The sequence below is a fragment of the Tupaia chinensis genome, unplaced genomic scaffold (genome assembly GCF_000334495.1).
Source record: "Tupaia chinensis unplaced genomic scaffold, TupChi_1.0 Scaffold138601_1, whole genome shotgun sequence".
Lineage (NCBI taxonomy): Eukaryota > Metazoa > Chordata > Mammalia > Scandentia > Tupaiidae > Tupaia > Tupaia belangeri.
In genome coordinates this window covers 703,782-718,087 of record NW_006198494.1, presented here as the reverse complement: position 1 = coordinate 718,087, position 14,306 = coordinate 703,782, and the positions used below count along the sequence as shown (strand labels likewise).

Here is a 14,306-nt window from a genome sequence, read left to right as displayed (position 1 = left end):
GAAAGTGAGAAATCGCCATGCTACAATCTCCTCTCTTCCATTCTTCTCCTGGGATTTTGGGCATGCACACATACCCACCCAGAGTGATTTTCAAGCTGTCAGGTCTGGGACTTGAACCATGATCAGCCATGTGGGAGTTCAGTGCCTCACCCACCACACCACGAGCTGGCCCCATTCAATTAAACTTCTGAGGACACACATAAAGTATCTCAAGTAGATGGCCATTCTCTTGAAAATGACCAAAAGTAAAAGGAAGAATTTCTACTTTGAGAAAATAAAATTATTAAATATCCAAGTGGTGATTTGTCAGTTTGTATATGAGAATGTTAATTAAAGACAGCTCCAAAATTTCCCTGCATAAATAAAAACTAGGGAGAAAGCCGTAAGTTTTTAAAATATATGGTATCAATGAAGACATCTATTGATATCATTATTTATTAAGTGAAGATCTCAATAAGAGTTGTTGAATAATGAATATCTCTGTATTGAGGGGGTGGTGTTTGAGTCCTACCACATAAATAGGGGGAAAATGTGGTGAGTCATGGGGCCTCCAGGTGGCGTGCTGGTTAAGGATGCTGGATTCCCACATGACCAACCACAGTTCAAGTCCCAGACCTAGCGGCTTACTTTATCACTTTCTCTCTCTCTCTCTCTCTTCTCTCTCTCTGTCCGTCTCTGGTCAAGTTAAAATAAGTAAATAAATAAATAAAGTTAAATTCAATCATTGAATTTAGTGAGTCATATAAATGTTCTACTTGTCCACAAAAGCCACGCTCCAGCCATCATAGACATAAAGCTATGCCCCAAATAATGGACTCCAGCTTACAGGATGGGGCAGAGTCCAGGCTCTCAGCCTGCTGAGGTTTTCCCAGGCTTTAGCTGATCTAGGGTATTTGGTGGAGAACAGATTGAATTACTTTATCCCAAGTTAACTTTGCATACTTGAAACTAAATGTTTTTGAACCAAATGGTGTGAAAGGTAATGCCAGATAATAAAGTCTTAAATCCTTTGCCAAATATCACCTGGCGAACTGAGTTGATAACAGATGTATTTGTTCTCCACGCCTTTTATCTTACCTTAAAACCATGAGATACTGAGACCAGCAGGTGGTGTAATGGTCATATCACCAGACTCACGAATAGTTGACTGTGGTTCAAGTCCCAGACCTGGTGGCTTAAAACTCACACCAGGCGCACATGCATGCATGCCCAAATCCCAAGAGAAGAAGGGATTGTGGCATGGCCAACCTCTCTGAGGGGCGATTTTTTGCTTTCTGTCTCTTTGGCGAGTGCAGGTACCCTGTAGCAAAAATCTCTCTCTAAAAAAAAAAATTTTTTAAAAACCGTGAGATACAAAATGTTGTGGATATATTTTGTGATTAATCCCCTTTACTAAAATATTTTATATGTATGTATGTATATGGAGATCTGTGTGTGTGTATGTAGATATTGTATATGTATGTGAATACATACACACACACACACACACACACAGGGGGGTTTCAAAAAGTTCATGAAAAATGCATATTATGGAAAAATTATATAGATTTCAAAATTTCTTTGCACCAGAATAAACTTATACTTTATTCTATTCATCTACACACTTTCTGAAGTTCCTTCATATGTATACAGGTATATGTACTTGTTTCATGTATTATTGCACATATTATAATATAAAATAAGGGATGAGCTAAATGTAAGTATAAAGAGAAGCTTTTGTATTTTCTCTCATCTCTCAACCGACTGTTGTTGAAGATCATTGCCCTGCGATTTCACCTCATACTCATTTTGAAGAGTTGTTACAAAAGTCCTGTACCAGAGCAGTGGAGATTGGTTTATACCTCATTCCAGAATCATCTGGCTGGAGAGAATTTCAGAGATCGTGCCACCGATCCCCTCCACTGAACAGCTGAGACAGGAGAGTAAGGAATTTTTGCCTCAAAACCTCATTTCCAAGATCTACTGTTACATTCAAAGTGTAAGGCTGGCCAGTAGTGCAATGGTTAAGCCCTGAACATGGAGACCTGATCCTACACGGCTGATCATGGTTTTCACCCCCAGCTGGCAGCTTGAGAAACACACCAGGTATGTGCTTGTGCGTGCTCCACGTCTTGATTGGGTGGAGCCATGGAGGAGAAAGGATTGTGGCATGGCAATGCCCTATTGAGGAGTTTTCTCTCTCTACTGGTGAGTGCACATGCCTCTGGCAATATAAACGATAATAATAATATAGTGGAAGTAGGTATGTGATAAATCACACTTGGGAATTGTTTTCCCAAATAAGAGTTTTTATCTTGTTTTAGGATTTTTGTTAGTTTGGACATTGGAAAAAAAACAAAACAAAACAAAACAAAACAAAAACCTCTATGCTCTTTTTCTTTGTTTTTCTTTTTTTGTTTTTGTTTTTGTTTTTAAGGGAGATTTTTGCTACAGGGTGCATGCTCTCGTGGGAAAGATAGACAAAGCGAGGACTTACACATACACACTCCCCTGGGGACAGCCACACAATCCTTCTCCTTCACTCTCCTCTAGGGGTTCTGGGCGTGCACACACATGCACCCGGCATGAGTTTCAAGCCTCTGGGTCTGGGACTAGGACCATGGTCAGCCATGTGGGGGTCCACCACCTTAACCACTGGGCCACTGGTTGGCCCCTTGAAGCTCTTAAAAAGCAAACACAGAGCATTTTACTGATAAGGTCTAGTGATACTTGATCAATAGGCAGCCCTGAGAAAGGTGGCTGTGGAAACGAGACAATGGGTGACTCTGAAAGTATCGGGGTTGGAATGCTGAATTGGAATCACATATTTCCACATTGCTGTCTTCAGCCCGATGCTAGCTCATTCTTCAGACACGAAGAAGCCCAACTTCTAAGTGCTTCCAAGTTTTTGTTAAGCCTTTTAAGGGTATCTAAATGAATTAACTATTGTATTTCACCTACGCTCTAGTAGTTCACTTTCAGTGGGCAGTTTTATTTTCCCAGATGTGCAGATCGTTCACAAGGGAGTTACGAGTAATTAACTCATAAAAGAAATGTCCAAATGAATGAACAACTGCAAAGCACCTGTTGTCAACAGCTGATTTCGTCTCTGCGCTTAGATTATAAAGAGCTTGAGAATACAGGATCCTGTTTTCTTCTTTCTAAAACTTGTGACACCTACTGGTTCAGGTTCACACAGAATACAACCGTGAATAGAGAATAGGTGGTGTGACTTGTCTTCAGAGCTAATGAAAGGAAGGTGTCAAGGCTTCTGACAGACATCAGATCCCCAGAGCTGATTAGGGCTGAATATGACTTTCATGGGCCTTAGACATGTATGGGTCTGCCTTTGTTGGTTTCTTTCTCCATTAAAAAAAAAGAAAAAGAAAAGAAAAGAAAGAAGAAAGGGAGAAAGGAAAAAGGAAAGAAAGAGAATTTTACCTTGTAACTATATTGTTACAAAAAATGATATAACCCAGCCTGGATCCTTACTATGTAATCATCATTATTATATTCTTTCATATTCATTCGTGAATTTAAAAATGATCAAAGTTATAGATTTTTCATATGGACTGCCAAAAGTATTGTGGGTCATAGCCATTATACCTAATGTGTCTCATAGAGAAATCGGCCCTACTGGGGACTATGGACAGATGTGCTGCATAAAATCACAACTGCACATCTGTTTTTACCTTCCTTGTGACAAAGGACATTGCTAGCCCCCTTTTGTTTCTGTTTTCTGTTTTTCCTGATGCTTCTCTCAGAGCAATGGGTAGCTCAAGGATCAGCAATCCCTTCGTCCTTCAATAATACCACTTGGTCTAGAAAAGCCAGCGAGCACCCCTAGCCAGCACAATCTACTAGGGCTGGTCATTGGTCATAGTATGACAACCACGAGGCACACAATGAATCCAAAATTAAATCCTCTGTGATGCTGAAAGTCTTTGCCTGTGTTTTCTAAAATGGAGTCAATTTGAGATGATTATTGTCAGACCAGTTTATACATTGTTGGGACACAAGGTTTTGTTAAGCATCACACAGTGTGCAAATGGCACAATGACAACGAAGTTGTATCAGGTTTCTACTTGTACTGCCCACGAATGAAGATCGAATAATAACATTACAAGCTATAAGCTAATGAGCTAAATGCAACATTAGACTAAAGTGTGCGTATACCCGTGGCCAATACATTAATCACTAATGAGGCTTTTGCAAAAATTGAGATAATGATTTGTAGAGGGCTTGGTTTTTAAAGAGGCAGTCCTTATTTGTGGTTGCTAGCTTGTTTTTTTGTTTGTTTTTTGTTTTTTGTTTTCTTCTTTGCAATTAAAACTTTACTTTACAAATCTTGTTTTGTTGACTCTGTCCAGAAATGACATTTTAAAAAATGGTATCCTAAACTCAATTTTCCTCAATGTAGTCTTCAGTCTTTGAACTCTATTCAAGTGGCATAGTTCCTGAAAAGTCATTTCAAATTGTAAGAGCCATGGCTGTTTGAAAATATATGTATAAGCTGCTATTCCTTTGAATATACAGATTGAACCAAAGGATAACTTAAAGTGTCTCAATATAATTTCATAAGTTGACAAATTTCCCCAAAATCATTTAACTGTAAGGTACTAAAAACAAGTAGACAAATACATTGTTACAGAATAATGATCTTAATTCTTTGGAACATTGGGCATATTATTAACAGCTATGGACTTCTATGGTAAAAATCCTGATTTTATTTTTAAAAGAAGTTTAATTTTATTCATTATTATTATTTTTAAATTTGACTAGTGAGAGAAAGGGAGTGTGAGAAAGCAAGCTGCCAGGTCCAGGACTAGAACCATGGTTGGCCATGTGGGAATCTAGCACTCTAAGCACCACACCACTTGCCAGCCTCTTTCTTTTCTTTTTTTTTTTTTTTTTTTTTGAACAGTTTTTGCTGTAGGGATGTGTGCTTGCCAGAGAGACAGAGAGACAGAAAGTGAGAAATCACCCCCTGGGGGCAATGGCGACACCGTAATCCCTTCTCCTCCATTCTCCTCTCAGGATCTTGGGCATGCACGCATACATGCCTGGTGAGTTTAAGCCACTGGATCTGGGACTCGAACCATGGTCGACTACATGGGAGTCCAGCAACATAGCCATTATGCCATCTACTGGTCCCCCAGCCCGCTTGATTTTTTTTAATACAATCTTTCATTATATCAATGTCACCTAGTATAAGTCATTACGTGAGCTCATAACAGACAGTATCGGTATTATTAAGTCAGTTTGTCAATTGAATAAGATATATATCAGATAAATTAATTCCTTTAATTTCTAATATTACCAAATAATTCCTCTTGTGGAATTCAGATAATTTTTCATTACTTTATTTCATTTCATTACATGCATTATACATTCAGATAATTTTTTAATTTTAAATGCACCCATTGCGTTTCTATTTGTAAAGAAAAGTTGAGCCAGCTGGTGGTGTGGTAGTTAAGGCAACTGGACCTCATATGTCCAACTGCACAGTTCAAAACCTGGACTGGCAGCAGAAACAGGCCAGGTGTGTGCACATGTGTGTCCAAAAGCCCCGAAGTAGGGGAGAGAAGGAGGAGAAGAGACAGTGGCATGACCATGCCTCATGGACGGTGCCTTCTAGCTTTCGCTCTTTTTCTGCAAGCACACGTGCCCTCTGGTGAAGGTTTAAAAAATAATAATAATAATTGGAATATTTGACTTCTCTTTATTCTGTTTCCCTTCTCATTCCCTTTCCAGCACGGAGCCTAGGTGTATACATTTTATTTTGTTAAAGCTAAACACGGCAAGGTAATCTCAACAATTCTCTTAGTAGTTAGATATCTTCACTAGAAAACCTTTCATTTCATCTCCCAAGCAGATCGCTATGTGTTTCCCTCATGAGAAAGGTAGTCTTTCAGATAACTCAATCCCATTAATTAGACCAAGAGGATTAGTTTATTGATTCGAGGGAATGGATACTCATGTTTAGGATGTGAAGGGCTTGGTAGAGGGACGTTTTCAGACACGACAGATTTCTTTAACATAAGGAAAATAGGCCCGATTCTCGCCTTCCTGTAAACATCATGCCCTGGGTATAGCCTGTTGGAAGCCATGATTTCTCTCACCATTCTGAAAAAGGAAGGACAACACCTAAAGCAGCTTCCTTACTGAGGTAGTTTATTTCCCGTGTCTCTGGGAGCAATAGTGGAATGATGGTTGATCTGCGGGTCTTCTAAGCACTCAAAGGAATCTATATGAAATATAATATTGGATCATCAGAAAAGTTATGATGCATTTTTACATAGAAAAATACTTCATGACTTTTCCAACAACCCAATACAAGAGGTTTTGTTTTGGGTTTTTTTTTTTTAAAGGTGTTCACCTTAGGGCACATGTGCTCACTGGAGACAGAGGGACAGATACAGTGAGAGGAAAAGCAGGAAATCACCCTCCCGCCCAGGAGGGATGGCCACACTGCAATCCCTTCTTCTCCATTCTTCTCCTGGGATCTTGGGCATGCACACCGACAGACGCCTGGCATGATTTTCAAGCCACGGGGTCTGGGACTAAAACTGTGATTGGCCATGTAGGAGTCCACTCAAGTAACCTCTATCTGCTGGCCCCACAGGAGTCCTTTATATGGATCACCAGAGGTCATGGTATTAAAAGAATAAATTAAGAAATGACAGGACTAGCAGATGGCATAATGGTTATGTTGCTGGACTACCACATAGTTGACCATGGTTCGAGTCTCAGACTCAGTGGTTTCAAAAATCACACTGGGCAAATGCGTGTTCCTGGCCCAAGATCCTAAGAAGAGAATGGAGGAGAAGGGATTGCAGCATGGCCATTCTCCCTGAGGGATGACCTCTCCTTTCTGTCTCTCTCTCTGTCTCTCCAGAGAGTATACACACCCTATAACCAAAATCTCTCTTTAAAAAAAAGAAAGAAACATATGCATTGAATCACATACAACTTTATAGACTGCCATTGGGATTAATATAAAATGTGTAATCTTAACCTGCGTATACCATATGTATCTATTACCAATCATTATAAGATACAGCTTGGTTTTCCTTGTGTAGGATAAAAATTAAACCAGCCAGTCAACTGATTGTAGTATTTCACCATTCACTCAGGAGAGTTACATAAAAAGGCAAAGTCCTGCTTTTGACTGTCTCTTCATAATCCACGTGGAATCTGTGATGGTTCCATCAAAGCCGGCATAACTCATTTGATTTGGAAAAGAGTACTCAATACTGAGTCAGATACTCCCGTGAATTAAGCCCGGCATGTTTAGAAGCTGCCTTAACTATTTCAGAACACCGTGCACAATAAAATTTTGCAATAATACATGACTGATTTACTAATGGAGATCTTAGTGTCCTGGGATAGTTACAGACTTTCCATAAGTATGTACTTTTCACAAAAAATTTATATTCCCTGGAGTTTGGGCAGGCTTTGGAGTTAATGATTTATGTTACTTCTCCTCCATTTGCAAGCTGCGCATCCTTAGGTAAGTTACCTAACCTCTCTGAGCTCCCTGCCCAGAATGATGATAACTATGACAATTCTTCATGGGCTTTGATTAGATGGGAGAATTCATGTAACGTGATTGGCCATGTAGGAGTCCACTCAAGTAACCTCTATCTATTGTGCCAGCATGACCTAAAGTTCAAATTATTATGTTTTACTCTATTCCTACCTAATGAGTTTTGAAGAAAAAAAAATCCCTAAGATACTCTAAGGATATAGATATATGTGTTAAAAGAGGAAGAAAGCCAACCCCCACCTGCTACAAACCAACCCCCAAACCCTACCTGTTGCAAACAGACCACTATGTTAAATGCTACCCAAGCAGTATCTCCCTGTATCTTCTCAACGTCAGTCCAGGTAAATAAATACCTTTTTAAAAAAATTACAAAGATTTTTTTTAATTTTTATTTTTTTTAAACGTCCTATAGAGCACATGCATTCACTAAAGAGAGACAGAGAGAGAGAGTAAGAAGGCAAGCCGCCAGATCTGGACTCGAACCACTGTTGGCCATGTGGGAGTCCAGCACCTTTAACCATCACACCACCTGTTGGCCCTTTAGCTCCACTATACAGATGAGAAAACAAAGCTCTGTGAGTTCAGAGCCTTTAATTGACCTTATTCTGGCTCCAAAGCCCAGGTCCTCCTCAGGATACCCCTTCACCAGATGATCTCTTGAGGCTCCTCATAGCTCTGACCTTGAGACCCCTGGGGTTGTTTGGTAGGTTTAAGGCTCCCCATGTTCTCACGAATCACCCCATTCTTCTGTTTACTGTCCATCCTCTTGTTTTTCATTCCACAACTGCAGACCTTGTGGTGATCATGCTTTCTCTGCCGTGGCATGGTATATGCCCCGGGTGCTAGTCACATCTGCACAGGTACAAACAGTTCATTTCTTTTCCCCTTATCTTTTCTCCCTGATCTTAATAAAAATTATGTACAAACTAAAGAGCCAGAAAGTTATCTTGGCCAGCAGAACATTCATTTGTTGTTGTGTTCGAAGTATGAATTGACCTTGGCCACTTGCCCTTTCCTTCTTCCCCCCCATACTCAGTATTCATGATCAAATACTGCATGGGATTTTGCCTCTTTAGAATACTCACGTTTTGATTTTTTTTCTTGAAATTTCTCATTTTTGTTGAAACAAGTAGCCGTTGTCGATAGGGGAACACATTTGTTTCGTGTGAGATGTTATACTTAACCACAGGGTCTAAATTCAGTGTGGTCCAAGATTCTTCCAAATGCTTATTTATTTGTAAAATGAACAGAACAAAAACTGAACTTAAGCATTCTCCTTTCAGAAAATGGTTTCCCAAAAATAACATTTAGTGGAACCCACAGCAGGTAAAATCTGTCATGTCTTAGTCTTCTTCTTATTTGCTGTATGTAGTCAGAAGCCATACAGCTTCTGTATGTATGACAGAAGACATGGGCTATTCAGATAAGATTTTGTGCCTTTTAAAAATACAAGAAGAGAGGACCGGCAGTTAGCGTAATGGCTATGTCGCTGGACTCCCATGTAGTCGACTATGGTTCGAGTCCTGGATCCGGTGGCTTAAACTCACTCCAGGAGCGTGTGTGTGCGTGCCCAAGATCCCGAGAGGAGAATGGAGGAGAAGGGATTGTGGCGTGGCCATCCTCCCTGGGGGGAGATTTCTCACTTTCTGTCTCTCTGTCTCTCTCTGTCTGTCTGGCAAGTGCATGCGCCCTATAGCAAAAACCTCTCCAAAAAAAAAAAAAAGAAAGAAAGAAAATGTGTCAAACTAGAAGCCAAGAATCTTCTAAGAAAATCCCAAGTTTTGGTCATTTTTATTAAAATATTATTTTAAGCAAAATGCCTAAAAACGTATTAACATCCTTTTGCTGCTATATGTAAATACAAGAAGAAATAATGTGAATTTTGGCTTTAATTTTTAAGTTAGCAAAGCATGTTTGGGGAATGTTGATTTGTGGTAGTAGTTATCCTAATAGACATTTGTGGGACCAGCAGTTAGTGTAATGGCTATGTCGCTGGACTACCATGTAGTCGACTGACCGTGGTTGGAGTCAAGGACATGAAAATAATTCAGCGTTTTGCAGTTTTGGCTTCTGAAACTCAAAACTTCGTCCATGTGAATGCTTCTCTCTGGGCTGCTGCAGGAGGAATGAGGCAGACACACGGAGGGCAGATTTCATGCATCATCCTTCTTTCGCTGACTCTCAAGGGTAAAGAAAATAGATGTGTTTTCTCCCCATCAGCCCTCCCAGTCTACTGCACCCCACTCCCCCTCCTGCGGGGGCAGGAACGGAGCTGGATACTAGAGGTGGGAGTCCCTGATGCCTCTCTGTTTCATTTTTTTCATGTTCCTGTTGGGAATGGACTCCTACATCAAAACATGAATCACAATATTTAAGAACTAGAATTTGAAATTTCATCGGCTTAATCCCATTACTGTGGAAATAAGAAAGCTTCAGGGTTCCACAGTAACGGCGCCGGGGCGTAGTCCTCACTATCATTTCAGTCCTCTTTCTTCAGTATTACCTTGCAGCCTCAAGAACATCCTGTGGCAGGCCAAATGATGTCATTGCTGCTGCTCTAATGACCATTGGACATGGGAATAAGCAAAAGAAAAAGTCAAAGAAAGGCAAAGTTAAGCAAAGGGGTGCTGGGTTTTTCACTTTTTTTTTTTTTTTTTTTTTTGAGGGTGATGACTTTTTTTTTTTTTTTTTTTGAGAGGTTTTTGCTATAAGGCACGTGCACTCAGCAGAAAGACAGACAGACAGAAAGTGAGAAATCACCCCCCAGAGGGGATGGCCACGCCGCAATCCCTTCTCCTCCATTCTCCTCTTGGGATCTTCGGCACGCATGCACACCCTTCCGGCGTGAGTTTAAGCCGCCAGCTCCGGGACACAAACCGTGGTCGACTACGTGGGAGTCCAGCGACATAGCCATTACGCTAACTGCTGGTCCCGGGTTTTTCACTTTTAAAAGCTTTTTTCTCAGGCCAATAGAGATTTCAACCAAACACATTCTTAGAGATTGGAAAGATGATACTGCCTTGTATTTATGCCTGGAAAGATGACTGTTAGGATACTGTTAGGACTAAAAAACAGGGGAGGGGACAGAATCATGTGTAAGTGATGGACTAATTCATGCTTTAAATCTGCATTTAAATAAACGTGCAAAATCTGGAGAATTATACGCTAGACAGTTAACGATGTTTGTCTCTGGGGGTGGAATTACAGAAAGACATTCACTTCGCATTTACTACTTGAATAGTTTGCAGACATTGTTTTTCACCTTAAAAAATCAATAAAGATATTGCTTTGTATGTGTGTGTGTGAAAGAGAGAGAGAAGAGGAATATTGACTGAGTACTGTAAACTGGAAACCCTACTGTTAGCTATCACTGATAAAGGTAGACCATTTAAGCAAATGACCTGCTGGCTATTCAAACCAAGTTGGTATTTTTGGCACTTACCTGGTGACTATTTTACTGAAATGGTCTGGCACAACAACAGTGTCGATCAACGGGTATTATTGCTCATTCATTTATTTATTTTATTTGTTTGATGGCTTGGTGTTTGTAAAAATTTGGTCCCTGTGGCCAAGGAGCACACACTCAAGCAGGAGAAACAGCCAGAGATAACGGATATAGTGTGTTCACCCAGCTACTAGAGGGTTATACAGAGTTAGGGGTGTCCTTAGCTCAGTAGGTGAAAGGTCGGTGATCTGGGTTTAAGGCTAAGGCCTATAATCTGCGGCAAATTTTAACTCTCAAAATAACGAGTCCATTTCCTCCTTTAAAACCCTTCTGCAGAAATTCCCATGAAGAAGATTAAAACAAGCGACTCTGGGCCTCCAGCAGTTTATGACAGAAGAGGAACACAGGGGTGCAGGATAGGGACTGAGTTCCTAAAATGTTGCTACTAATAGATCAGAGGGCCTTACCCTAAAGGCGCCTGAATCTGGTAATTCATTGATAAAAAGAATAAACTAGAAAAGTAACATACCCCTTGAAGATCTGTGCTTCTAGATACAATACTACAGAACTACGTTGCACCCTCGGACTGGTCCCCGCCCCACCTCCAGCTCCAGGGCCAGCCCTGCAGCTTCATCCCTTCAGGGCTGCTTCCATTCATTCCAAGGCGAGCTTTCACTCCTCTCCCTTTGAACGCTGCCCTGGAGTTGGAGTTACTGGATACTTCTTTTCAGTCTGTAATGGGAAAACAATTTCAAAAAAACTGGGGGAGAATCATCCCTAACTTGCAGCCAGCATCTCTATTGGTCTAGGAAAAAAAGTTAAATTCTTTCCCGTTATCAATTCTTCTTGAAAGTTCCGGGAATGCCCAATGCTTAACCTGGCTGGCCTGGGAAGGGGCTTGCACCAGAAAGATGCAAAGGGCGGAACAAGGTTAGGAGGAGGGGGCGGGGAAGCCTCTAACCTGGGGGCTGCTTCCCAGAGCCGGGCCACGCCTCCTTTCCGTCTACTCCCGCGGCTTGGCAGCGCGGGCGCGGACTCTTATTTTGAAGGCCGGCGGGCAGGAGCGTTCGGAAGACTCACTGAGTCACTGAGCGGCGTGGCGCGGTATATAGCGCCGGTACCTGCCGGGCGCAGCCGCCCGCAGCGCCCTCGCACCTGACCAGAATCTGGGAGTAGCGGCCTTGAGACCCGAGGTAGGCGCGGGGAGCCGGCCGGCGGCTGGTGCAAGTGTATGAATTAAAGAGAGTGGAGAGAACTGGGCAGCCGGCGAGCGGGGGCTGGGAAGGCATTAGAAGGGTAGGAGTGCTTGGGGCGGGGGATGGAGGGGGGCACTTGAAAATGCATTTCCACCCAGCCCAGGCCCCTTCGAGGCCCCTTCGGAGCCCCTTCGCAGCCCCTTCGCTCTTACTTGCCGGATCAGAGCGCAAACTCCTGAAATCCGAGCTCCAGATGGGAAGGTTCGCACCACCCCAGCTGGGTCCGGCGTGGAGAAGATGCTTCCCTGCCACGGCGGTCCCTCCCTCTGCTCTGACTTCTCTGACCGCATCCCTCGCTTAGTCTCGGCCCGGCTCTTAGAGGGGTCGTCGGAGCTGCGCAGGGGGGCTGAGACAGCCCGAGACGGAGATTTGGGGGTGGGGGTTGGGAGGGGGAGATGACCTCATTCCCTGGCAGCTGGTGAGGGGAGGAGGGGTCCCTAGGATCCGAGCCTAGCCAGGGCCCTGCGCCTTTGCACCTCCCCAAGCCTGTCCTCCCTTCTTTTGGGGGAATGGTTCACCCCATCCTGGCGCCTTTCAAGGAAAGTTTGCGCCTAACTTGGAGCCTTAGTCGTCCGGGTGCGGTGCTGGCCCGCAGTAGGTGCGTCTTCCCGGCTAACTGGTGACTTGTGGCCCTCAACTCTGTCTTCGCAGTCCCTGCGGCGGCTTTGTTAACTGGGGCGAGGGGCACGCCCCGCTCCCCACCCCACGACCCGCAGCTGCGACGCCCCGCAGCTGCGGCGTTAGCGGCGGCCGGGTAGAGACTGCAAGAGTAGATTCTGTGAGCAGTGAGCCCGGCGATTCTAGGATGATGCGTGCTTCGAATCCTGGAGCCCAGACCTCTAGGCCCGCTCTGGAGCTGGGGGCTTCCCGCCCTTTTGCCTTATTTAACTTTTGGGGACAGCTCTGTGGCCCAGACTCCAGAAAGGAATTCAGTCCTGGGCGCCCGGATTGAGGCTTTGCCCTGAGGAGGGCTTCGCGTCCCAGCTGGTCTCCCAGGCTAGGCATCTTGCCACCCTGCTGCGCCGGGTCTTGAACTAGCAGCAGGCCTGGACAAACCCAGCTCCTCGCCGGGTGTGCACGCCTCAGACCTGGGAGGCCCTGGGCGACCAGGCTGGTTGGAGTTGCATTTTGATGTGCAATCAGAGAACCAGCAAAAGAAAGGCAGGGACAGACAAACTCAAGTTTCTGAGGCATGGAATTATACCTTCCCGGGCCCCCACTCCTTGAGGCTAAGAAATGGTCTTACCAGCCTTGGAAACTGCCAGGTCTGGCTACAGGACGTTTTCTTGATTTGCCTTAGGAAGGTTTCTGTTAAGACCGGCTCCATGACTGTCAGTATCACTGGAAAGGTCTGGCCAGCTAATTGCCCAGAGATTTGGGGTTGCTGCTGGGAGCTCACAAAACAAAGACAGTATGCAATTGCTACTTTTTTACATTCCCAATGCAAGAAGAAAAAGGAGTTTTTCTTCAGACCCTGCAGACTTTTAGTGATTAAGAGGCTTGAATGAATGACTTTTTCCCTAGGCTCTTTATATTGATTGATACTGACAATTACCTGAGGCTAATGTACCTCTACATCTGAGTGTTCGTGAGCTCGTGAGATTTGTAAGTTAACGATGGGCTGTTCAGTGGTTAGTGCATTTTTGAACAATAAGTGTGTAAAAATAGACATGAGCTAGATAATCAAGCTAGATATTTCAAGGAATTTCTAAACTTATTTGCAACTGATTCTTCTACTTTTTAGAACAAGATGCAGGGTGGGTTGCCCATTGCTACACCACAGCTTTTAAGAAGCTGGTCGTATTGGGCCAGCAGGTGGCATGGTGCTTAAGGCACTGGACTTCTAGATGGTTGACAGCGGTTCTATTCCCAGACCTGGTGGCTTGCTTTCTCACTTTTCATCTCTCTCTCTGGTGAGCATGTGTGCCCTATAGCAAATTAAAAAGTAATTATCATGATAAGTAAAATTTAATAAGTAATTCTTTTAAAAATAAGCTGGGCGTGGGGCCAGCAATTAGCATAATGGCTATGTTGCTGGACTCCCACATAGCCCACCGCGGTTCAAGTCCCGGACCCG

At 43.2% G+C, this 14,306-nt stretch overlaps 1 protein-coding gene across 1 annotated transcript in view; it reads left to right on the top strand.

Moving 5' to 3' along the window:
* PALLD (palladin, cytoskeletal associated protein) overlaps positions 1–14,306 on the top strand; it is a 121,285-nt gene that overhangs the window by 5,798 nt on the left and 101,181 nt on the right. The window contains exons 3-4 of the mRNA XM_006161454.3: positions 1,795–1,978; positions 12,086–12,166. Coding sequence (XP_006161516.1) covers positions 1,795–1,978; positions 12,086–12,166 — 265 coding nt within the window. The remainder of the gene's footprint in view (positions 1–1,794; positions 1,979–12,085; positions 12,167–14,306) is intronic.